Raw genomic sequence first — 25058 nt, forward strand, 5'->3', positions numbered from 1 at the left:
TGAAAGAAGGCTTACTACCAACGCCACCTTAGACCGTTCTGTAGGAAACAAGTCCGACAACATCTCCATATGCAGGGAACACTGAGACAAAAATCCACGGCAGAGTTTAGAGTCCCCATCAAATTTGTCCGGCAGGGACAAGCGAAGGCTAGGAGCGGCCACTCGCTGCGGAGGAGGTGCAGGAGCTGGCGGAGGAGATGGTTGCTGCTGTAGCAGAGGCAGAAGTTGCTGTAACATGGCGGTCAACTGCGACAGCTGCTGTCCTTGTTGGGCAATCTGCTGCGATTGCTGAGCGACCACCGTGGGAAGGTCAGCGAGACTTGGCAGCGGCACCTCAGCGGGATCCATGGCCGGATCTACTGTCACGATGCCGGCTGGCAGGAGGTGGATCCTCTGTGCCAGAGAGGGATTGGCGTGGACCGTGCTAGTGGACCGGTTCTAAGTCACTACTGGTTTTCACCAGAGCCCGCCGCAAAGCGGGATGGTCTTGCTGCGGCGGTAGTGACCAGGTCGTATCCACTAGCAACGGCTCAACCTCTCTGACTGCTGAAGATAGGCGCGGTACAAGGGAGTAGACAGAAGCAAGGTCGGACGTAGCAGAAGGTCGGGGCAGGCAGCAAGGATCGTAGTCAGGGGCAACGGCAGGAGGTCTGGAACACAGGCTAGGAACACACAAGGAAATGCTTTCACTGGCACAATGGCAACAAGATCCGGCCAGGGAGTGCAAGGGAGGAGATCAGATATAGCCAAGGAGCAGGTGGGAGCCAATTAAGCTAATTGGGCCAGGCACCAATCATTGGTGCGCTGGCCCTTTAAGTCGCAGAGAGCTGGTGCGCGCGCGCCCTAGAGAGCGGAGCCGCGCGCGCCAGCACATGACAGCAGGGGACCGGGACGGGTAAGTGACCTGGGATGCGATTCGCGAGCGGGCGCGTCCCGCTGTGCGAATCGCATCCCCGACGGCCATGACAGTGCAGCGCTCCCGGTCAGCGGGACTGACCGGGGCGCTGCGGGGAGAGAGACGCCGTGAGCGCTCCGGGGAGGAGCGGGGACCCGGAGCGCTAGGCGTAACAACCCTGGTCCGTTCCCCGCCCGGCACGCGGCGGGGACCGAAATTCCCACGGCCGTACAGGTATGCCCTTGGTCCTTAAGTACCAGGGCGTCAGGGCGTACCTGTACGTTCGTGGTCCCTAAGTGGTTAAGGCCTCTGGTCGTGCTACTCCTGCCGTAAACACCGTCTCCGGTACCATATGATTGTCATTTTAGTGTTTCCAATCCTCTGGTCAATAGAATGTGTCCCAGCATGGTTTAATTCTATCAGCAATGACCGGACAGATCTGCCTGTGGCTATTTGATTGTTGTTGTATTCTATTTTATAGTCTGCAACATAATACTGTACATAGCACCTGTGTAGACCTGTAGACCTGGTATCAACTCTCCCATAGAGATGCATGGAGGGGGCATGTCAACCACCAATTTGTGCCGCGGTCGATACACTTCATTCATGCGGAGAGCCAAGACGCCAAGCAAGAGATCGCAGGGGGTCCCAGTGGTCGAACCCCCCCCCGTGACCTGACACTTATTTTCTATCTGACGGATTGGGGAAAAGCTTTTTTTAGACTGGACTACTCCTTTAACCAAATCTTTTGATCTCTCTAGTTGTTGGTAGCTGGCACAGCTGTACTCGGACACTGCAGGTAAACCTGCCCCTGGCTGTATGATAGGTATTCCACTTAAATTTTTCTTCTTGTGCTAATTGTGTGGTTTTGTAATAGAGTGGCGATTTTCTGCAGCACAACAATATTTTTTTAGCGAATTCAACTTGAAATAAAACAGACATGGTCGCACATCCACAACATGCACCTTGATCTAATGCTTATCAGCAATATTTATTAAACTAACAGGTCGTTAGTGTACTTTATGATCATGAAGTACAAGCCCACTAGCCACGTCACAGCCACCTGTAAGTAGTGGGTCCCTAGCATCCCTAGCATAAAATGGCGCAGCACTGAGTGGCGACCACCACCACTCCAACACCAGTGCCCACAGGGGGAATGACCCAACTGGCAGAGCAGCCCCAATGCCACTCAAACCAGTCCCTGGGCCACGCCACCTCACAGACACAGCGCCGGGGCAGTAACGGACACCAAACAGCACCACACCTGGGGGAACAGATGTAAAAAGCTCACTCACCATGTGCTCCCAGTATGACACTGGGAGGCTGCCAGGAGGAATAGGGCCCTAATGCAGCTTCCTGCCAATTATATAGGCCTGGACTGAAGGGGGAGGGCAGAGTGCAGACCAAGCAAAAAAAAAAAAAAGAGGGGATAGAAAACACAATGTAAATTCAACTTGAGAAAAAACAGACATGGTCACACATCCACAACATGCGCCTTGATCTAATGCTTCGCAGCAATATTAATTAAACTAACAGGTTGTTAGTGTACTATATTTTAATAATATATATATTTTTTTGCAATGTAGGGGGTGGTTTGTATTTGGGCTAGTCGGGTTTGTGTGCCAGGACCGCTTTGTTGTCTCAGTCTGACCCTATGAGGAGTGTCCTGTGCCTGTGCACTCCTTGCCCCCTATACTATACTTGCCAATGTGCTGACAGCTCCAGACTTTCAGGACGTACTGGAAGTTGTCATTTTTCTTGCAGCTAGGATACTTCAGAAACTTCATAGTTTGCCAAGGGTCATGGGTTGTTCATCATAAAGGGGTTATCCCACAATCAAAAGTTATCTCTTATCCATAGAGTTAGGGATAGCAGATCAATTGGAACCACTGGAACCTTCACTGATCACAGGAATGGATAAAGTGCTCCACGCATACGCAACCAGCACTCCATTTATTCTCTTTGGAGCTTCTGAACACTGATATTTTTTTAAATTGCAATTTTTATCACGGTTTCAATATTCACAATAAAACTGCGGCATGTTTGCTGCAATTTTATGAATTTATAGTAATAATGCGGTTTTACTGCAATTTTAAAAATAACAAAAATTTTCAAGAAAATAACAAAAATTCTGCAATTTTCCCTTGCCTTATTGTTTTGAAATGCTTGCTTCTCAGTAGTTGTATCATTCATGGGCATCAAAATTGATCAAGTGAGTCACTAAAATCATAAATGTTATTGGAGGCACAGTCATAAAATGCAAATGCCAATTATTGTGACATTTACAATAAATGCTACTGCCTAGTACAGATGTCATAAGAGCCATTGTTGGATATGAGTGATGCTCCTTATTTCAGTGAGGATCATTCTGATGGAAATTATCTTTCATTTGTGGCATTAAAGTGGTATTCCAGGAAAAAACTTTTTTTTAGTATATCAACTGGCTCCAGAAAGTTAAACAGATTTGTAAATTACTTCTATTAAAAAAATCTTAATCCTTTCAGTACTTATGAGCTGCTGAAGTTGAGTTGTTCTTTTCTGTCTAAGTGCTCTCTGATGACACGTGTCTCGGCAACCGCCCAGTTTAGAAGCAAATCCCCATAGCAAACCTCTTCTACTCTGTGCAGTTCCCGAGACAAGCAGAGATGTCAGCAGAGAACACTGTTGCCAGACAGAAAACAACAACTCAACTTCAGCAGCTGATAATTATTGAAGGGATTAAGATTGTTTACTAGAAGTAATTTACAAATTTGTTTAACTTTCTGGAGCCAGTGGATAGAAAAAAAACGTTTTTTCCTGGAATACCCCTTTAACATTGTCCAATATAAAGTATCCTTTAGTTAAGAGCTAAGCCTTGCTTATCTACATAAGTATTAAAGTATGTGCTGAGAACACACAAATATGTATATATATATTTTTTTTACAAATTGCAGGCATTGGAATAAACCTAGAGAAATTGTCTGCTTAGCGCTTATCGTAAAGACCTTACCAGATTTTAATGTTTAGGCAAGTGAATATGGGTGAATTCACACATGGCTGAATTTGTGTAGGAATTTCTACAACTTTCCTAGTTATGGGAAATATCCCCATTAAGAAGAATGGAACTGATTTGCTACAAATTTACTGAAGGAATTCCTGCAACAAATCTGCTGCTTGTGAACTCACTCTAAATATATAACGTTTGTTTAGGCTGCCTCTCTAGAAATGTGTCAACATTATTTCTTTTGTACATTGTAAAAACATTTGAAGCTTTATTTTATAGGAAAAAATAGCCAAAACAAGTATGAACTTGTAAAATGGGGTCAACTTCCATGTACAATCACTTAGGAATGTGAGGTATTTATTAAAGGACAATGTTTACAAGTGAACTATACAACACCTGTTTAGTGCCTTAAAAAAAAGATCTAAGAGGAAATGCTAAGATTAAATAGATATAGTATCTTCTAGCAATCTTTGGATCTGGACAATACAATAATCACATTCAGATTGGAGGAGATTTATCAAAACCTGTGTAGAGGAAAAGTTGATAACTTTTTTTTTTTTCACAGGCCCTTTCCAAAATGAATGAAGCAATCTGATTGGTTGCTATGGGTAACTGGTCACAGGTTTTGATTATTATCCCCATTGTGTTATAAATATTGTCAAACTCCAGTCCTCGAGAGCTGAAATGTTTTTGTTTCCATTGCATTGTGAATAGAAGGATGAGCTACTTGTACTGAGTTCTATTTCACTCATCCTCTGGACTGTGTGTGGGAAATGTAAGTGTGGCATACACTGTAAGTAACAGAGCAACATTACTCGTGAAAATGTAGTTTAAAATTCTTTAAAAGCCTTGTTTTATGATAAACTAACATAAGACGCTACACTCACCTGTTTTATTCTACCTCTCTGTGGCCTTTGTTTACTTTCCTGTACAACGTACTTTCAGAACTACCCTGATGACGTCCCTGGGAAGCTCCCTATCTTTACCGGACCACTGAGGCCAGTCATTGGCTGCAGTGTGTTTGGAAGTAAACAAAAGCAGTAGGGCGGACCGAAGAGGCAACGTAAGACACATTTGAAAATTATTTTGACAACCCCTGTAAGCTGCTCTCTGGTTATGGCAATCTAATATCTGACCGATGCTCCCTAGAAGACTTATGTTTGGGGGAATAAAATGCACAACAAGGTTGTTTTGCCCAAAAATAAGCATCAAAAGGGCCAAGAAGCCCATTCTATAATAATTCTTTGTTAATGGCAATCTTAGAAAGAACACAAAAACTACATATATAGATAATTTTAAATCCATGGTACGAATGACTTTGATGTTTGTAGCATATAAACAGTGTTCAAGCCTCAAGAAATCTGATCTGTCAGATCAGTTTGTTTATTGAAACAATAAAAATCCTAGTGTAAAGTAGTGTTAAGTAGTGTAATCAAATGTTGTGAAACATTAACTATTCTTTCAGTTTAGTCTTAGTATCAGATGTTGGACCTGTTTCATATAGTACCTGCTGGAACCTGATGCTTTTCTGCAATAATGCCCTAGAATAACAAAAAGTAATTAGGCTTGTTTATCTGTCTTTTTGAAAATATTTGGGTGCAAGTCTCATTTTGCCTAATTTATGCAATTTATATTATTATGCAACAGGCAAAATCATTATGTTTGTAATTGTATAAAATCCAGCCTTGTTGGAAAAGTCACTCTGCTTAGAAAGAATCAGCAAGTAGGTTAATAGACATTTGGCTATAAACAGCTCTTCTCCAAAAGGAAGAAAACACAGGGGGAACTTATGAAGATCTGGCGCAGATCTGCAGCAAGTTACAAATGTGTGGGACGAACTCCTAGCATAAGTTCAAAAGTGGCCTGGATTTCTAGACAGTAATAATATCTTATGTTTTAGTCACTAGGTTCTGGAGAAGGGTTGTTGATCCAGAGATTTATTCTGATGTTTCCACCCCCAGTAGATATGATGTTCTTTGGATGCAACTCAGCATTCTTTCTCCTTCAAACACGACGAGTAGAGTTTTTACCAAAAAGTTCTATTTTGGTTTCATCTGACCATATGAATCATCCAAATGCTCTCTAGCAAACTTCAGATGGCTCCGTACATGTACTGGCTTAAGCAGGGGGACACGTCTGGCACTGCATGATTTGAGTCCCTGGCGGTGTAGTGTGTTACTGATGGCAGCCTTTATTACTTTGGTCCCAGCTCTCTGCAGGTCATTCACTAGGTCCCCCCATGTGGTTTTGGGATTTTTGCTTACCGTTTTTGTGATCATTTTGACATCACGGGGTGAGATCTTGTGCGGAGACCCAGATCAAGGGAGATTATCAGTGGTCTTGTATGTCTTCCATTTTCTAATAATTGCTCCCACAGTTGATTTCTTCACACCAAGCTGCTTGCCTATTGCAGATTCAGCAGCCTGGTGCAGGTCTACAATTTTGTTTCTGGTGTCCTTCGACAGCATTTTGGTCTTGGCCATAGTGGAATTTGGAGTGTGACTGTTTGAGGTTGTGGACAGGTGTCATTTATACTGATAACAAGTTCAAACAGGTGCCATTAATACAAGTAATGAGTGGAGGAAAGAGGAGATTCTTAAAGAAGAAGTTACAGGTCTGTGAGACTCTTGCTTGTTTGTAGGTGACCAAATACTTATTTTCCACCATAATTTGCAAATAAATTCTTAAAAAAATCAGACAATGTGATTTTATGGATTTTTTTCTCATTATGTCTCTCATAGTTAAGGTATACCTATGATGAAAATTACAGGCCTCTTTCATCTTTTTAACTCCTGAAGGACGTAGGGCGTACCTGTACGCCCTATGCCCGGTCCCGGTGTTTAAAACGGGGTCACGCCGTGACCCGGCATCACACCGGGTCGGTCCCGGCTGCTAATCATAGCCAGGACCCTGGGCTAACAGCGCGCAGCATTGATCATTGTGCCGTGCACTGTTAACCCTTCAGACGCAGCGATCAAAGTTGACCACCGCGTCTGAAAGCGAAAGTAATCGCTTCCCGGCAGCTCAGTCGGGCTGATTGGGACATCGCGATTTTATTTCTGATCAGCTGGGATGCAGGCGGAGGTCTCCTTACCTGTCTCTGCAGCGTCCGATCGTTGATTGATTGCTCCAAGCCTGAGCTACAGGCTTGAGCAATCAAGCCCCTATCTCACTAATCCGTGCAAAGCTATGGCTTTGCAGGGATCAGTATAGGAGATCAATGTGTGCAGTGCTATAGGTCCCTATGGGAGCTATAACACTGCAAAAAAAAAAAGTTAAAAAAAGTTAACAAAGGTCATTTAACCCCTTCCCTAATAAAAGTTTGAATCAGCCCCTTTTCCCATAAAAAAAAAAACTGTGTAAATAAAAATAAACATATGTGGTATCGCCACGTGCGGAAATGTCCAAACTATAAAAATATATCGTTAATTAAATTGCACGGTCAATGGCGTGCGCGCAAAAAAACTCCAAAGTCCAAAATTGTGTATTTTTGGTCCATTTTTATATCATGAAAAAATGAATAAAAAGTGATCAAAAAGTCCAATCAATAAAAAAAATGGTACCGATAAAAACTTTAGAACACGGCGCAAAAAATTAGCCCTCATACCGGCCCGTACGCAGAAAAATAAAAAGTTATAGGGGTTAGAAGATGAGAATTTTTAACATATACATTTTCCTGGATGTAGTTATGATTTTTTTCCAAAGTACAACAATATCCAACCTATATAAGTAGGGTATCATTTTAACCATATGGACCTACAGAATAAAGATAAGGTGTTATTTTTACCGAAAAATGAACTGCGTAGAAACAGAAGCCCCCAAAAGTTACAAAATTAAAATTTTTCTTCAATTTTGTCACACAATGAATTTTTTTTCCGTTTCGTCGTGGACTTTTGGGTGAAATGACTAATGTCATTACAAAGTAGAATTGGTGGCGCAAAACATAAGCCATCATATGGAATTTTATGTGCAAAATTGAAAGCGTTATGATTTTTAGAAGGTGATGAGGAAAAAATGAAAATGCAAAAACGGAAAAACCCTGCGTCCTTAAGGGGTTAAGTGGGAGAACTTGCACAATTGGTGGCTGACTAAATACTTTTTTGCCCCACTTTACATGTACAGTCATGGCCGAAAATGTTGGCACCCCTGAAATTTCACAAAAAAGGATTGCATTAACACATTTGGCCGGATGAAGCACTAGACAGTGCACAACGGAGCTTGTCACCTGTCTGTATCCCCCCCCCCCCCCCTGGTGTCTGTCCCTCTCCCATACATGTATTGTGAGTATTATGCATAAAGAAGTATTGAAGAAGTAAGATGGTGAGTGTCCGGCTTTAATTTTCCTTCTATTAATGAATATCTAACACATATTTTGCTATACACATGTTTATTCCCTTTGTGTGTGTTGGAACTAAACCCAAAAAGGGTGAAAAAAAGCTAATTGGACATAATGTCACACCATACTCCAAAAATGGTCTGAACAAAATTATTGCCACCCTTTCAAATTGTGGAAAAGAAGACTGTTTCAAGTTTGTGATGCTCCTTTAAACTCACCTGGGGGCAAGTAACAGGTGTAGGCAATATAAATATCACACCTAAAAGCAGATAAAAAGGAGAGAAGTTTACTTAGTCTTTGCATTGTGTGTCTGTGTGTGCGCTACACTAAGCATGGACAACAGAAAGAGGAGAAGAGAACTGTCTGAGGACTTGAGAACCAAAATTGTGGAAATCTATCAACAATCTCAAGGTTACAAGTCCATCTCCAGACATCTAAATTTGCCTTTGTCCACAGTGCGCAACATTATCAAGAAGTTTGCAACCCATGGCACTGTAGCTAATCTCCCTGGGCGTGGACAGAATAGAAAAATTGATGAAAGGTGTCAATGCAGGATAGTCCGGATGGTGGATAATCAGCCCCAAACAAGTTCCAAAGATATTCAAGCTGTCCTGCAGGTTCAGGGAGCATCAGTGTCAGCACAAACTAATAGTCGACATTTAAATGAAATGAAACGCTATGGAAGGAGACCCAGGACCACCCCACTGCTGACACAAAGACACAAAAATGCAAGACTACATTTTGCCAAAATGAACTTGAGTAAGCCAAAATCCTTCTGGGAAAATGTCTTGGAGACAGATGAGACCAAGATAGAGCTTTTTGGTAAAGCACATCATTCTGTTTACTGAAAACGGAATGAGGCCTACAAAGAAAATAACACAGTACATACAGTGAAATATGGTGGAGGTTCAATAATGTTCTGGGGTTGTTTTGCTGCCTCTGGCACTGGGTGCCTTGAATGTGTGTTACGATTCGGCAGGCTGGATGTGGATCCTCTGTGTCAGCGAGGGATTGGCATGGACCGTGTCGGTGGACCGTTTCTAGGGTTGCTACTGGTTTTCACCAGAGCCCGCCGCAAAGCGGGATGGTCTTGCTGCGGCGGTAGCAACCAGGTCGTATCCACCGGCAACGGCTCAACCTCACTGACTGCTGAGAAGGCGTGGGACAGAAGGACTAGGCAGAGGCAAGGTCAGACGTAGCAGAAGGTCGGGGCAGGCGGCAAGGTTCGTAGTCAATGAGGATAGCAGGAGATCTGGAACACAGGCTTTGGACAACACTAAACGCTTTCACTGGCACAAGGCAACAAGACCGGCAAGGAAGTGCAGGGGAAGTGAGGTGATATAGACAGGGAGCAGGTGGAAGCTAATTAGACTGATTGGGCCAGGCACTTGTGCACTGGCCCTTTAAATCTTAGAGAGCTGGCACGCGCGCGCCCTAGAGAGCGGAGCCGCACGCGCCAGAACATGACAGCCGGGGACCGGGACAGGTAAGTGACTTGGGATGCGATTCGCGAGCGGGCGAGATTGATTTATGATACATAGAAGAGTCTGAGGGTACAGCTAATAAAGGGAGTATAAAAGGTACAGAACAATGCAATGCCTGACACGTGAGTGTTAAAGACTGATATTCAGGGGCTAGGGGGTGAGTGAAAAGATGAGGGGATAAGAAGGGCGGCAGCAACTTATAATTTACTCTATAAGGTCAGTTACTATGTTGGTAAAGTGCTCTGTTCCCTCTACAGTCTCTCTCTGCACCATGGTGCTAATTCAGCGCAGCTCCATTCAATTGACATTTCCACCATTCCATCAACTACCGAACGTAAATGGATGGCGGCATATAATGGGAATATGCCATCACTTTGTGCATTAGAAATAACGCTATAATAGTTTTTCTAGTCATACTTTTGTCATGTAGTTCTTTGTCCACCATGGATCTTTACCATAGCATGTAAAACAGGTAAATCTAAACATGTAGGTTTTGCGCTACATTACAGAGTACTTATACTGAAGCATCATCATTATTAGCCTTTTCAAAAAATAAAAGACATTATTGTTTCTGTGATGATATCCCTCAACGCTCTGGAAACAATGAATGCCAAGAGAGGGCTGTCATGTAATAGATCTCAATTTAGTAAGGTTTGCTTGCAAATTTTTATTGTTCCGTACTTCTATTAATATTCATAATACCGATAAATACAATTTAACACACAGAGGTATAACATGAAGCTTTCATTATAATTTCTAACACCCCCCACATCTACAGTGTCCCATGTACAATACTGGTAAAGAGTAAAGCATGACATCACCCCTATAAAAGTAATCAGTTTTGATTTCACTGTGAATGAGACTGCAGTGTATGAAAAGATTAACACATTTTTAACCCCTAGACGACACAGGGCGTATATGTCTGATACTTCACGATACAGGGTGTAAGCCTTGTGCACGCTAAGGGACTTTTAGTAAGCTCATTAGCTGAGCTCACTTCATACCCAGTGAGTATCGGCTGCTATCAGCAGCCTGGCCCTCACCCTTAATGACAGTCATTGGCGATCCCGCCAATGTCTGCTGTTAACCATTTAGACACCATGATCAGGCTATATAAGCAGAGCGCTGATATCATTGATCATTGCTTTGCAATGCAGATACTGTATGTGCTGCCTCTAACTTTGCTGTAAAATAGAGTACTGTACATTTGCCAAGCCAGGTGAAAGTTTAGTGGGTAGCGATATATACATTATTGTTTGCATCACCGCACACCAAGCTGTACAGAACAAACACCGGACCAGGTGCCGGAATATTAGTCTAAAGCTTTATCTCAAATCTTGCCTTCTTACAACTGTATTCTGTACACCAGGCATCAATGTAGAATAACTAACTGTCCCACTATGTTATTAGAGCTCTGCTAAGCTGTCAAGGAGCTGGTTGGCAGCATGATTATCGACAGTTTCCAATCATGCCGAAGCCCTGGGCTATAACAAAGCCTGAAACTCAGAGGTTGTGCCAAATGAGTAAAGCAATGTATTTACAAAGTTATTTAGCTTTTAATGTAGATTCTCTTCATGTGGTAAACATTTAGCAAATTGCAACACTTTACAAGAAGAAACCTGAACAACCCACAAATTGCATTTATTAATAATTTTTTTTTGTTGCACATTGTTTGGTTAGGTAAAAAAAAACTGTGGGTTTTTGTATGATCATTTTTCTGTTAATGGTTTGTCTAAAACGTGGCCACTTTTTGTTATTGGCATGCCACAATTGTTCCAAGACATGTGCCAAATAAGGAAATCTAGTGAAACCCAATCAGATAAACATCCTAATTGGAAGAAAAAAAGTACAAGAATAGTAAATCGGGACTAATGTATTAAACTCATTTTAAAGCACCACTGTCATGATTTTTTACCCCCCCCCCCCAGACTACTACAATGTTGTTACAGATGTCCATAACATGTTTTATAACTTATAAAATAAATTTATCCAGTGCAGATAGGCGTGGCTTGGGGTTCGCAAAGCCACGCCTATCCTCTCCTTTCAGCGCTGGGATCGCTGTGTAATAAGACACAGGGCATCCACAGCGCATGCGCCCCTCCTGACATGCGCACACTGCCTCCCTGCATTGAGAGAGAGAGCACTCGCTCCCTCACTATGAGAGTGATCTCTCCCGCTGCCTATGCGCTCACTGCGCAAGTGCAGTACTATAGAAAGAGAGAGGCGCATGCACTGCATCTTACTACAACGTGGTCCCAGCGCTGAAAGGAGAGGATAGGCGTGGCGGCGGGGGGCTTTGTGAACCCCAAGCCATGCCTATCCGACTGTGTCAGACCGCTGGATAAATGTATTTTATAAGTTATAAAACAAGGAAGAGAAGCGATAAAGGTATGGTTACACTCATGTTATGGACATCTGTAACAACATTGTAGTAGTCTGGGGGGCTAACAAATCATGACAGTTGCGCTTTAACTCATTTTTATGAAAATCCCAGAGAACACTGAACAGGTCCAGGTACTAAGGGAAATACAGAGACAACGAAAAAGTTCAGGAAAGGGACTTAGTTAAATGAATTCCCCATATAAAGGGTTAAAGGGGTACTTCACTGGAAAACATTTGTAAATTACTTCTATTTAAAAATCTTAACCCTTCCAGTACTTATCAGCTCCTGTATGTTTCAGAGAAGGTTCTTTTCTTTTTGATTTTCCTTTCTGTCTGACCACAGTGCTCTCTGCTGATACCTCTGTCCATTTTAGGAACTGTCTAGAGTAGAAACAAATCTTTTTAGCAAACCTCTCCTACTCCAGACAGTTCCTGAAATGGACAGAGGTGTCAGCAGAGAGCACCGTGGTCAGACAGAAAGGAAATGCAAAAAGAAAAGAACTGATAAGGAGCTGATAAGTGCTGGAAGGGTTAAGATTTTTAATCAGAAGTAATTTACAAATCTGTATAACTTTCTGGCACCAGTTGATTTAAAAAAAAAAATATATGTTTCCCAGGGGAGTACCCCTTTAAGGCTGGTTAAGATTACAGCAGCATCTGCATGTAAGGGGATCATAGACATGAAGGGACTTAATAACTGACAACAGAGTTTCACTTTTTCTGTTAATGAAGTCATGGTTTTTTTTCTTAACAATGCACGCAACCTAATAATTAAGTAAGACACATTCAGCATCTTCTGCCAAGTGACGATTCTGTACTTGTCCTAGAAGCTTTGTCAGGAAGTTTATTGGCACACCCACCCTGGAACACACCTAGTTAACCCTTGGCATTCATCAAAACAAAGGTGTACAATCTTAGGCAACCTGAAAACTGGAAGCGAGCACTCAGTTGTGTCATCTGATCCATCTGCATGCTAATGTAGGCTTTGTGTATCACAAAAGATAATTCATCTGTCAGCGCCGATAATCAAAGGACAGGAAAGAGAACATTTTACAGTTGGAAAAAGTCCCAGGGAAGTCGGAGTGATTGTGTCTCATATACATTAACACGGTTGGGGGTGATCTGCTGAGCTCTTATTCTTTGATGTCTACCTTATTCTAAAACCAGAGGCTGGATTTTTCGGTTTGCCATGGTAAGTGAAAAACATGTTGCAATGTCGTTGAGTTTCTTGAGGTCTTTTATTTTACTGAATCATAGAAAAGTATAATAACACTGAATGCGAAACATAGGAAACCCTGTGCTTTTTTGGGCTTGAGGTCTTGTTGATGTACTGTATGCTGTAGAACAGATACTTCTTTGTGCCTGTGAAGCTTGTCTGACCAGTATCTGTTTGCCTTACCAATGAGTGTTATTTAGGACAAAAATGTGAAATGTGCTTTCTATGGAAACTTTTCCCATCACATAATAAACACTACCTCATCTCATGATCAATGATGCCACTTAAAATGTTATATGGCACTGACATATTCTACAGCACTGACCAGAGGTTTTCATTATTCACTACCATCCATATTAGGGCCCACAAATTCCCACTGGGGCTCATCATAATTCAAAATGAACCATCAGTATGATTTTGGCATGTGGGAGAAACCAGAGTATTTAAAGGAAACTGAAGCAAACAGAGGGAGAACCTACAAACTCCATGCACACGTTGCCCTTGATTAAATTTGAACCCAGTTCCCATGCATTGCAAAGACACAGTAATAACCACAGGGCCAACACATGCTATGCAATAGATATGATGCTATGCAGTAAAATATAGGGGGAGATTTATCAAAACCTGACCAGAGGACAAGTTGCTGAGTTGCCCATAGAAACCAATCAGATTGCTTCTTTCATTTTTGAAAAGCTCTGTGAAAAATTAAAGAAGCGCTCTGGTTGCTATGGGCAACTGGACAACTTTTCCTCTGCACAAGTTTTGATAAATCTCCTCCATAGTGTGTATAAGTTACTGTGTTATTTCCACTGCAACGTATTGCGTCAGAATAATAATAGAGTACATTTTCTACACCCAACAAACTATCACCCTTTGTTTTACTGTTTGTTTAATATACAGTACACCCTACAGATACACACAGAGTTTATTCACTTGGCAATACTGAGTAGTTGTACTCAAATAAACAGCTACCAATCGCATTCAAATATATTGCATTGGTTTCCTATATTTGTGAAGGGTCCTTAATGATCCTCCATAGATTCACAATACTGTATGAGAATTGCACACAGAAAGTACAGAACCTCGGGTTTTTATATCAGGACAACATTTGGGTCATCATGACAGTGCAACAATTCATAGTTACTTTCAGAAAAAGATGCTAAATTAACTGGGTCAACTAAATAAACCTAGTAACTTGATACATACTTTACCGAATTACTACATATTTTTAGTTATTTCTTGTTCACGTTTTAAGTCCAAATGCAGTGAAACCTGACAGAGATGAACAACAAAATAATCTAATGGTATTTTAGAGAAGTGTTTCACTGAAGAGGGCCGACACATTAAGGGTACGTTCACACGAGTGGATTACCTGCGGAATTTCCGCAGCATATTTGCTGCGGAAAAATCACTGCTGATTTTGCTACCATTGACTTCAATGGGTCTGAAGGAAAATCTGCAAATCTGCCTCTATTGCATATTTTCTGCTGACCCATTAAAGTCAATGGTAGCAAAATCAGCTGCGAAATTCTGCAAGTAATCCGCGGGTTTTCTGCTGCATATTTGAAAGTGGGCGGGCTCTTCTCGGCTGTCCGCAGCAGATTTTGAACTGCGGAATATCCACCACAGTCCCTACTGACTTCAATGGGGCTTCCTGCGGATTTTCCGCAGTGTACATTCCGCCGCGGAAAATCTGCTGCGGACAGCTGAGAAGAGCCCGCCCAAAAAATCTGCGCGTGTGAACGTACCCTAAGGTTAAGTTTCCACTTGGTTATTTTTCTGGCAGTTTTTGGAAAACTGCTACTGCAGTGTTTGAGCCAAAGTCAGAAGTGGATCCATAATGGAGGAGAACTGTAAGCCCTTACTTTATATGTCCTATACCTTTTGAATACATTTCTTGCTTTGGCTCAAAAACTGCAGTGGCAGATATCCAAAAACTGCCAGAAAAAAATTAAGTGGAAACTTAGCCTTAGGAGGTAAGGGAAGTGAAAATCAATCACTTGAAAGTCTGGTCTAGATAAGGCTGGGTTCACACTACGTTTTGTCCCATACGGGAGCGCATACGGCAGGGGGGAGCTAAAAGCTCGCGCTCCCGTATGTCACCGTATGCGCTCCCGTATGTCATTCATTTCAATGAGCCGACCGGAGTGAAACGTTCGGTCCGGTCGGCTCATTTTTGCGCCGTATGCGCTTTTACAACCGGACCTAAAACTGTGGTCAACCACACGGTGACATACGGGAGCGCGAGCTTTTAGCTCCCCCCTGCCGTATGCGCTCCCGTATGGGACAAAACGTAGTGTGAACCCAGCCTAAGAGGTGGTCTTCTAAAAAGGCTGGGAGGGTTTACTGTAACTAGTTTCAAACCTCTGCTGGTTACCTTGGGAAACAGGTTCATTCTGCTGTCAGACACATGACCTAATAGTTTAGTCATCAATGCAACTTTCAGCCAAGCTCCCACAATGCACTTTTTATTTGCATATGAATGGCGAAGAAAATGGCAATTGGTATGAGTAAAAAAAAAAAGAATTTTAGAAGCATCTCCCTCCCTTAGGGTAGGTTCACATAGTGTGTTTTGTTTTTGAAATGAAACAATACGCTGCAAAATATGCAACAGGAATCTCAGGTATACCATTTTTACATATCTTCTCACAGATTTGGACATGGCTTAGTTCAGTTTAATGGAGCTTATCTTTGTCCCAGGCATCTAATCCATTGTCTGCATTGAATATGTGGAGAACAAGTGACATTTCAAGGAAAACATTTTTTTTAAATCAACTGGTGCCAGAAAGTTACACAGATATGTAAACTACTTGTGATGGCCTTAATACATTAATAGGTTCACACCTGCGTTTGTCTTCTCTTCCTGCTTTCCTTTTGTCTGATCCATTCTGGGATCATAAGAAATGAAAATCAACTGAACCAATTGTGTCAGTTTTTGTTCATGCTAGTTTGTATGACTTCATGCTAGTTTGTATTTGTTTAGTCTGTTGTTCGATTTTTCAATAGACAAAAAAAAGTGCATTGCACTAATTTTTATGCCACTAAAAAAAACAAATAAATATTTAAATGTCCACGTTTTTGCATGCACTGTAAGTTTATGACGATGAATGTTAAAGTTTACCTTTTGTGTCAGTTTGTCATCCGTTTTTTAGAATTTCATTTGTCATCCGTTTCTTTAGAATTAAATTTTTCACAAAAATAAAAGCAAGCAATCTGATTTGGTTACTATGGGCAACTGCACCACTCTACATAGGTTTTGATGAATCTCCCTTTGAGGTCCCATTCACATAGTGGAATGTTTACCCGGACAGAACAACAAGCTGGCGCTGGGACTGCTCGGAAATGCGCCATCTTCATAGACAGCAATGCATGCGACAGTTCAAAATCAGAATTTATATTGTGTGCCCAGTGCAAAAGCATCCAATTTAAAACTATGAATTGTTCCTCCAGATTTTGTTTGGAAATTCCACCATGTGAATGGGGCCTAAGGCTAAGTTTCCACTTTTAATTTTTTTTTTGGGGGAAAAAACGCCAAGAAAAATGCCAATTCTGCCACATGTCGTTTTTTCGGCCAAAAAACGCTGCGACCAGATTTTAGCTGTAAATCAATGAGAAATTGCAAAATGCGTTTTTCAGTTTGGCATTTTTTTTTTTTTTATCCTTTTGCCGTTTTTTCACTTTTTTGGTGTTTTTCAGCTCCTTGGTCGGTTTTGCAAAGTCGCAGCATGTTGAGCCTATGGCGTTTTATTCCCTAAAATTGTGGTGTTTTTCTCCCATAGAAGTCTATGGGAGTTAAAAAACGCCAAGAAATCGACATGTGGGTTTTAACTTTGGCGTTTTTGCAGGCGTTTTTTATTCTTTTTTTGGACTTAAGTGATCCCCAAAAAGTGATGGAGATACCTTTTTTAGTAAAATTTTGTAGGGTACTATTAAACAATTTTTATTAATTTTTAAACAGGGATCAATTTATGTGGGGGAGCAGCGCACAAAAAATGTAGCCGACAATAATAAAAATGTAGTGTGTGTGTGTGTTTTTTTCAGTTTTTTTTTTTTACATTTTTTTTAGGTAGTACTACTACTCCCAGGATGGAACACACTGTTCCATGATGGGAGTATTAGTACTTGTACTAATTGACAGATTCCCCCAGGTGTCACTTCTGACACCCTTTGCAATTGTCCTGTATAATGTATAGATGCGGGCGTGCATCTATACATGTATATATGTATGGCAGTGCAGGGGACCATAGAAAAGCGGCCGCCTGCATCTATACATTATTCAGGAGGATCATAGCATTGATCTTTCCTTAACTGCAGGTACTACTGCTCCCAACATGGAGCAGGCTCTGCTCCATGCTGGGAGCTGTAGTACCTGCATTAATAGACAAATCACAACAGGTGTCATGTTGGGAGTAGTAGTATCTGCAGTTAAAGGAGTACTCCGGGATGGGAAAATTGCCCGTCATACTGCCGGCAGTAAGAAAAAAACAAAAAAGAGGTACATACCTTTCGTCACTCAGACACCCCCCCCCCCCCCCCCCCCCGTGCCTCCAGTAACCAGCTACGGCCTCCGTTGTGATCCTCTTGCAACCAGGAAGAGGATCGCAGCAGAGGCCAGAGCAACGGAAGGTATGTACCTCTATTTTTTTGCCGGGCAATGTCAGGAATGACACCCGCTGTGATCTGTCCTTACAGGGGTACTCCGCCCCTAGACATCTTATCCCCTATCCAAAGGATAGGGGATAAGATGTCAGATCGCCGCGGTGCCGCTGCTGGGGAGCCCCAGGATCCCCGCTGCGGTACTGCGCTATCATTACAGCACAGAGCGAGTTCGCTCTGTGCGTAATGACGGGCGATACAGGGGACGGAGCCGCGTGACATCATGGCTCCGCCCCTCATGACATCACGGCCCGTCCCCTTAATGCAAGTCTATGACAGGGGGCGTGACGACCGCAGCGTCCCCTCCCATAGACTTGTATTGAAAGGGGCGGGCCGTGACGTCACGAGGAGCGGAGCCGTGACGTAACGATGCTCCGGCCCCTGTATTGCGCGTCATTACGTGCAGAGCGAACTCGCTCTGTGCTGTAATGATAGCGCAGTGCCGCAGCGGGGATCCCGGGGATCCCCAGCAGCGGCACCGCGGCGATCTGACATCTTATCCCCTATCCTTTGGATAGGGGATAAGATGTCTAGGGGCGGAGTACCCCTTTAAGGACAGATCACAGCGAGTGTCACTCCTGACACCCGATGTGATCGTCCTATCTATTGCAGAGATGCGGAGCGGCCCTCTACAGCGCTCGCATCTCTGCACTATACTCCGGCCGGCCAGTGATATGCATAGAATTCACATCTCTCATTCATATTTCCTGCTGAGAGCGGTGATTGGCTGCAGCCATCCGGCCAATCACCACGCTGGGCGGAAAATATGAATGAGTGAGGTGAATTTCTATTCACATCACTGGCCAACCGGAGTATTGTGCAGAGATGCGAGAACTGTAGAGAACTGCTCCGCATCTCTGCAATAGATAGGACGATCGCATCTAAAGGTGTACTCCGGTGGAAAACTTTTTTTTAAATGAACTGGTGCCAGAAAGCTAAACAGATTTGTAAATGACTTCTATTAAAAAAATCTTAATCCTTTTGGTACTTTTTAGCAGCTGTATGCAGCAGAGAGCACTGCGGACAACACAAAAAAGAAATAAAAAAAAGTACTGAAAGGATTAAGATTTTTTTAATAGAAATAATTTACAAATCTGTTTAACTTTCTGGCACCATTTCATTTAAAAAAAAAAAATTTCCACAGGAGTAACCCTTTAACCCCTTAAGGACGCAGCCCTTTTTCACCTTATGGACTGAGCCCTTTTTCGCAATTCTGACCACCGTCGCTTTACGAATATTCTGATTCTGAGATTGTTTTTCGTGACATATTCTACTTTATTTTGGTGGTAAATTTTCGGGGTTACTTGCATCCTTTTTTGGTGAAAAATCCCAAAATTTCATGAAAATTTTGCATTTTTCTAACTTTGAAGCTCTCTACTTGCAAGGAAAATGGATATTCTATTAAATTTTATTTTTATTCACAAATACAATATGTCCACTTTATGTTGGCATCATAAAATGGACATATTTTTGCTTTTTGAAAAAATTAGAGGGCTTCAAAGTAGAGCAGCAATTTTCAAAAAATTCCTGAAAATTGCTAAATCTGAAGGGACAGATGTTACAGAACTACAACTCCCAGCATGCCTGGGCAGTCCAGGCATGCTGAGAGTTGTAGTTTGGCAACATCTGGAGGGCTACCATTCGGGCACCACTGTAACAGTGGTCTCCAAACTGTGACCCTCCAGATGTTGCAAAATTAAAACTCCCAGCATGCCCAGACAGCCTTAGGCTGTATGGGCATCCTGGGAGTTACAGTTTGGCCTTCCCAGTTGTTGCCACAGTAAAGATTGTTTTACTTTCACTTTCAATTTCACCCCCCCCCCCCCCCACCGTCGCTTCCCTACCTGATCCAGTATCCAGCAGTCTCCAGCGAAGACCTGGGGGCCCCAGGCATCTTCTCCTCCAGGTACCGGCCTCCATCTTCTTCCCACGATCCTCTCGACATCCAGGGGTGGGCAGAACGGGGGTTGCCATTGCAACCCACTGTCCTGCTCTGCCATTGGTCAGAATCAGTTCTGACCAATGGCAGGGGAAAGGAGGAGATCGCAGCTCTGCGACCCTCACTCCTAGCCCTCAAGATGATCGGGGCTGTCCCTGACAGCTCCGATCATCGCTATTTTCCGGGTGATCGGGTCACCAGAGATCCGATCAGCCCGGAATAGCAGAAAATGGCATGTCTGAATTGACATGCGATTTTCTGTGATCGCCGACATGGGGGGGTCTCAGGACCCCCCTGGGCGATGTGCCGGGGTGCCTGCTGAATGATTTCAGCAGGCATCCCAATCCGGTCCCCAACCGGATAGCGGCGGGGACCGGAATTCCCACAGGCGTATCCATACGCCCTCAGTCCTTAAGGACTCGGGATGCAGGGCGTATGCATACGCCCGGCGTCCTGAACAGGTAAAGAACAGATCACAGGGGGTGTCACTCCTGAAACCCGCTGCAATGGTCCTCCATCCTTGAGATGCAGTGTGGCTTTCTCCTGCGCTTGCATCTCTGCTCTGTACTCTGGCTGGCCACTCACTCGTTCATATTTCCCTCTGAAAGCGGGGATTGGTTGCCACCATCCAGCCAATCATCACTCTGGAGGGAAAATATGAATGAGTTAGGTGAATTTCTATTCACATCACTGGCTGGCCGGAGTATTGTGCAATGAGCGCTGTATATAGCCGCTCCGCATCTCTACTATATTATGGACTATCTCAAAAAAACAAAGGTAAAAAACACACACACACACTTTATTAAACACATTATTAAAAGATATTACTAATAAACATTTTAACAAAATTAATTATAAAAGGCCCCTTTCTAAATTTTTATTATTGTTGGCTACATTTTTCGTTCCCTGCCCGCCCACATAAATTGATCCCTAAATTTCGTTAAATACATTTTTTCCATCCCTACTGCATTTTATTTTTTTTTTTGGTACCCAACAAATTTAGAAAAAACGCCAAAGGGGCCAAAAATGCAATTTCCACCCAAATGAAAAAACGCCTGAAAAAGCTTGACGCATGAAATTGCAATGGCGTTTTTCCTCTCATTTTTTTACACAAAAAAATGCAGTGCAAAAAAACAAGAGGAAACTTAGCCTTACAGTTTTAGATACTTTTTGTGCTTCGCTTGACAAAGGAGCGGGGCTTAGTGGAAATGTTGTGTGGCTTCACAAGAAAGGAGAATTGATGTGCATGCAACTCCATGTGCTAAATTGTGGCATATCATTTTGGAGTAAAGTATACCATAATAGTTAACTTAAACTCCACTGTCTTAAAGGGGTACTCCAGTAGAATTTTTTTTTTTTAAATCAGCTGTTGCCAGAAAGTACAAAAAAAAAAAAAATTTTTGTAAATTACTTCTGTTTAAAAATCTCAATCCTTCCAGTACTTATCAGCTGCTGTATGCTCCACAGGAAATTCTTTTCTTTTTGAATTTCTTTCCAGTCTGACCACAGTGCTCTCTGCTGACACCTCTGTCCATGTCAGGAACTGTCCAGAGCAGGAGCAAATCCCCATAGCAAACCTATCCCGTTAGTATATCTGGATATCTGGGACTGATTTTTCATTTAACTGTCCAGAATGTGATTGTCAGTGACAGCTCACTGGGTGCATCCACATGGGTGCCCTGTAATTATGCTGTGCCTTTAACCCCTTAAGGACATGCACTCGCTTCATGCATGGCGGGTCCCGGTGGCTGTCGCACTGATCGCGCTGATGTCCGCCATTTACCCCTCAGATGCCGTGATCAATACAGATCAAGGCACCTGCAGCAGTGTGGCACTTTAAATGGCTGATCTAATCGCTCGTGACACTGCCTCGGGGATCAGATCAGCCAAGATGGCGGATGGAGGTCCCCTCTCCCGGGGTCGTCTTCTCTGATCTGCCTTCCAGCAGACCAGAGCAGAAGATCACAGATAATACTGATCAGTGCTATGCATTTAAATATATGAAGACGGGCACCACCATATCAATGAAAAATGGGGTGCTATCAGTGGCTACAACAAGAACTGTATATCAAAAAAGAAAGAAAAGAAAAGCGTGCATAAATGTCAAAACTATAAAAATATAATGTTAATGATCTCGCACAGTGAACGTAAAAAAAAAAAAGTCCAACATTTTTGCTTTTTGGTCACATTGCAAAAAATTTTTATAAAAAGTGATCAAAAAGTCACATATAAGCAAGTGTGGTAATTAAAAAAAACTACAGATCATGGTGCAAAAATAAGCCCTGATATATCCCCGTGTACGGAAAATGAAAATGTTGGAGGTGGTCAAAATAGGACAATTTTAAACTACTGATTATATACAAATTTTGTAAAAAAAAAAAGTTTGATGTTTTTTTAAAAGCAGTACAGTAATAGAAAAGTATGTATAGTATCGTATTGACCCACAAAAAAAAAAAAGAAAACATGTCATTTTTACCGTAAAGTGTGAAAACAAAACACCCCCAAATTTGCAAAATTTTGATTTTCCTTTAATTTCCTTACACAAAAATGTTTTGGGGGAGGGGATTACCATAAATTTTAGGGTAAAATGAGTGATGTCATTACAAAGTACAATTGGTTGCACAAAAAACAAGCCTTCATATGGGTCTATGAATGGAAATATAAAAAACTTATGGATTTTAGAAGGCGAGGAGGAAAAAACGAAAATGCAAAAATAAAATTGGCTGTGTTTAGTTATTCTGACATTAGAACTCGTACTTTCAATTTTAGGCTGGTCTTTGTTGAACCTATGTTTATGTATTTAAAAATGCAACTCTGTAGATGTACATTGTATTACTCAAATCACTTCAGCTATTAAAAGAAAAGAAAAACATTGTGACCCGAGTTGCCAACAAAACATCTGCAGACAGAAGAAGCTGTGGTAAAACTAAAAGCTTGATGTAAGAACAGAAGCGCACTTCATTGAATGGTAGCCAAAAAACAAATAAGAAAACCATAGCCCTCAAATTACTGCAGAATGGCACCAGTATGACTGAAAGTATCAGTGTGTTTTTTGGCTACAATTTGTCAAACTGCACATCTGTCCCTTGTGTGAAGCTCTGACTAGTGACCACAGCTACTTCTGTCTGCAGATGTTTTGCTTGTCTGTGTATACTGAGATGTAATAAAAGAAACAGTAAGGATATGTTCACATCATGATCATTGATCATTGATTTCAATGGGATTCTACTGACTGTACAAACGGTCTCTGGAATCCACATTCCAGAGGCTGCAGAAAGAATACAAGTCTATTCTTTCTGCAGAGTCCGTACCAAAATGCATTGCAGTCAATGAGATGGCGCATTTTTGAGTGATCCTAGCACCAACATGTTCTGCTGGCACTCTGCTGTAGGGGGAATGTCCACACAGAAATTTTCCGTGCGGACATTCGCCCCTGTGTGATCAAAGCCTAAACCTCTACACATCCATCATCTCAGCAACTCAGGTCACGGACAACCCTACCACATGCACTCCAGAAACCTGTGCAAAGGAAAAGTTGCCCAGGTGCCCATAGAAACCAATCCGATTGCTTCTGTCACTTTGCAGAGGCCTTGCTAAAAATGAAAAAAGCAAGTGGATTGGTTGCTATGGGCAACTAGGCAACTTTTCCTCTGGACAGGTTTTGATAAATCTCCCCTATAATGCCCCATATACAGACTTTTAGAAAAGCAAACATAATAAAGCTTTTTTGCTTTTTGAAAGCTGCAGGCACCATTGGATAGCTGTTAGGCTAGGTTCACACTGCGGAATCTCCGGAATTCTGAGTGCAGCCAGTGCTGACTGAATCAGTCGGCGCTAGGACCGCGTGGACACTGCAGTCTCCAATAGACTGCAATGTGTTCCTCGAATATTTCCGCCTTAAGGGTACGTTCACACGCACAGATTTTTTAGCGGGGTTTCCGCTGCGTATTTGAAAGTGGGTGGGCTCTTCTCAGCTGTCCGCAGCAGATTTTCCGCTTTGGAAAATCCGCCACAGTCCCTACTGACTTCAATGGGGCTTGCGGCGGATTTTCCGCAGTGTACATTCCGCCGCGGAAAATCTGCTGCGGACGACCGAGAAGAGCCCGCCCACTTTCAAATACGCAGCGGAAAACCCGCTAAAAAATCTGTGAACGTACCCGAAGAATGAGCAACGCCATTCTTCAGACGGAAATTTTCAAGCGGATTTTCTGTTCACAAATTACAAAGTGTGAATTTGTGAATGGAAACCCATTCACTATAAAGTACATTTTAGTAAGCAGAATTTCTGCCTGCAATTTCAAAGCGCAATTGCAGGCCAAAATTCCGTAGTGTGAACCTAGCCTTACGGTATAAACGTAAACTACTTCTACTGGAGATAATGGTGGTTACCAAACTTCACCTTTTTATTTCTCGGCTAAGTGTCAAAGAGGCAGGACAGAGCTGCTCAAGTGCCACAGCATGGCACGTCTTCTTGTTCGCTGTCACCTTCCAACGCCTTACTGCTTGACATTCAGAACCCTGTACACTAGCGACATAGACTAGAAATGAGATGTGAATGGAGCCTTATCAGGTGCAATAATTCCAATGTTTATTTTTGTCTAGAATCTAACTCTGAATTATGCCTTACCTTATTTTACCTTCCTAACCTTGAATTACTATCTTGTAGCCAATGGTTTACATTGGCCAATTTACAATGGCCAATTTCACCAAGAGACAATATGCCGTGATAATTTACCTTTAAATGTATACTAAAGAATAAAATAAATAAGAGGAGGTTTTAGTCACTTAAGATTTTTCACGGTTTTCATTATGCTCTTTTTGGCATTTTTCAGCCTTCCATCCATTAATGAGTAAACTAAGTATAGGAGATGTTCTGCCCAGCTGCAGAATGGCTCTTACAGGCATAGTTGTATGCTAGCTTGTTTAGAATCAACAGCACGATAAGTGCTACTCACCCTCCACAAGTAAAGAAACTTACATCCAAGACAGCTATTGGAGGTATAAGTTGGGAAATCTTCCTGATGTTTATCTCAGACATACTCTACAAATGCAGTGTGAATTGATCATCAGGTTTTATGCACACAGTCAAATTAAGAGTTTGTGTGGTATGTATGGATCAGGGGCAGACACAGACAGCAGAGGGCCCCTGTGCAAAAAATGTGCCTGG

At 42.4% G+C, this 25058-nt stretch overlaps 1 protein-coding gene across 3 annotated transcripts in view; it reads left to right on the forward strand.

The window, feature by feature from the left end:
- Positions 1 to 25058, forward strand: part of CRYBG1 (crystallin beta-gamma domain containing 1) — a 321531-nt gene that overhangs the window by 153029 nt on the left and 143444 nt on the right. The window contains exon 1 of one of the 3 annotated variants that reach the window (XM_056566228.1): positions 13025 to 13272. The exons of the other annotated variants lie outside the window; for them this stretch is intronic. Within the exon in view, the coding sequence (XP_056422203.1) occupies positions 13270 to 13272 (3 nt within the window). The 5' untranslated portion in view covers positions 13025 to 13269. Of the gene's footprint in view, positions 1 to 13024; positions 13273 to 25058 lie in introns of those variants that run through there. 3 annotated transcript variants of the gene reach the window in all.

This window comes from Hyla sarda, chromosome 3, assembly GCF_029499605.1.
Source record: "Hyla sarda isolate aHylSar1 chromosome 3, aHylSar1.hap1, whole genome shotgun sequence".
Classification (NCBI taxonomy): Eukaryota; Metazoa; Chordata; class Amphibia; order Anura; family Hylidae; genus Hyla; species Hyla sarda.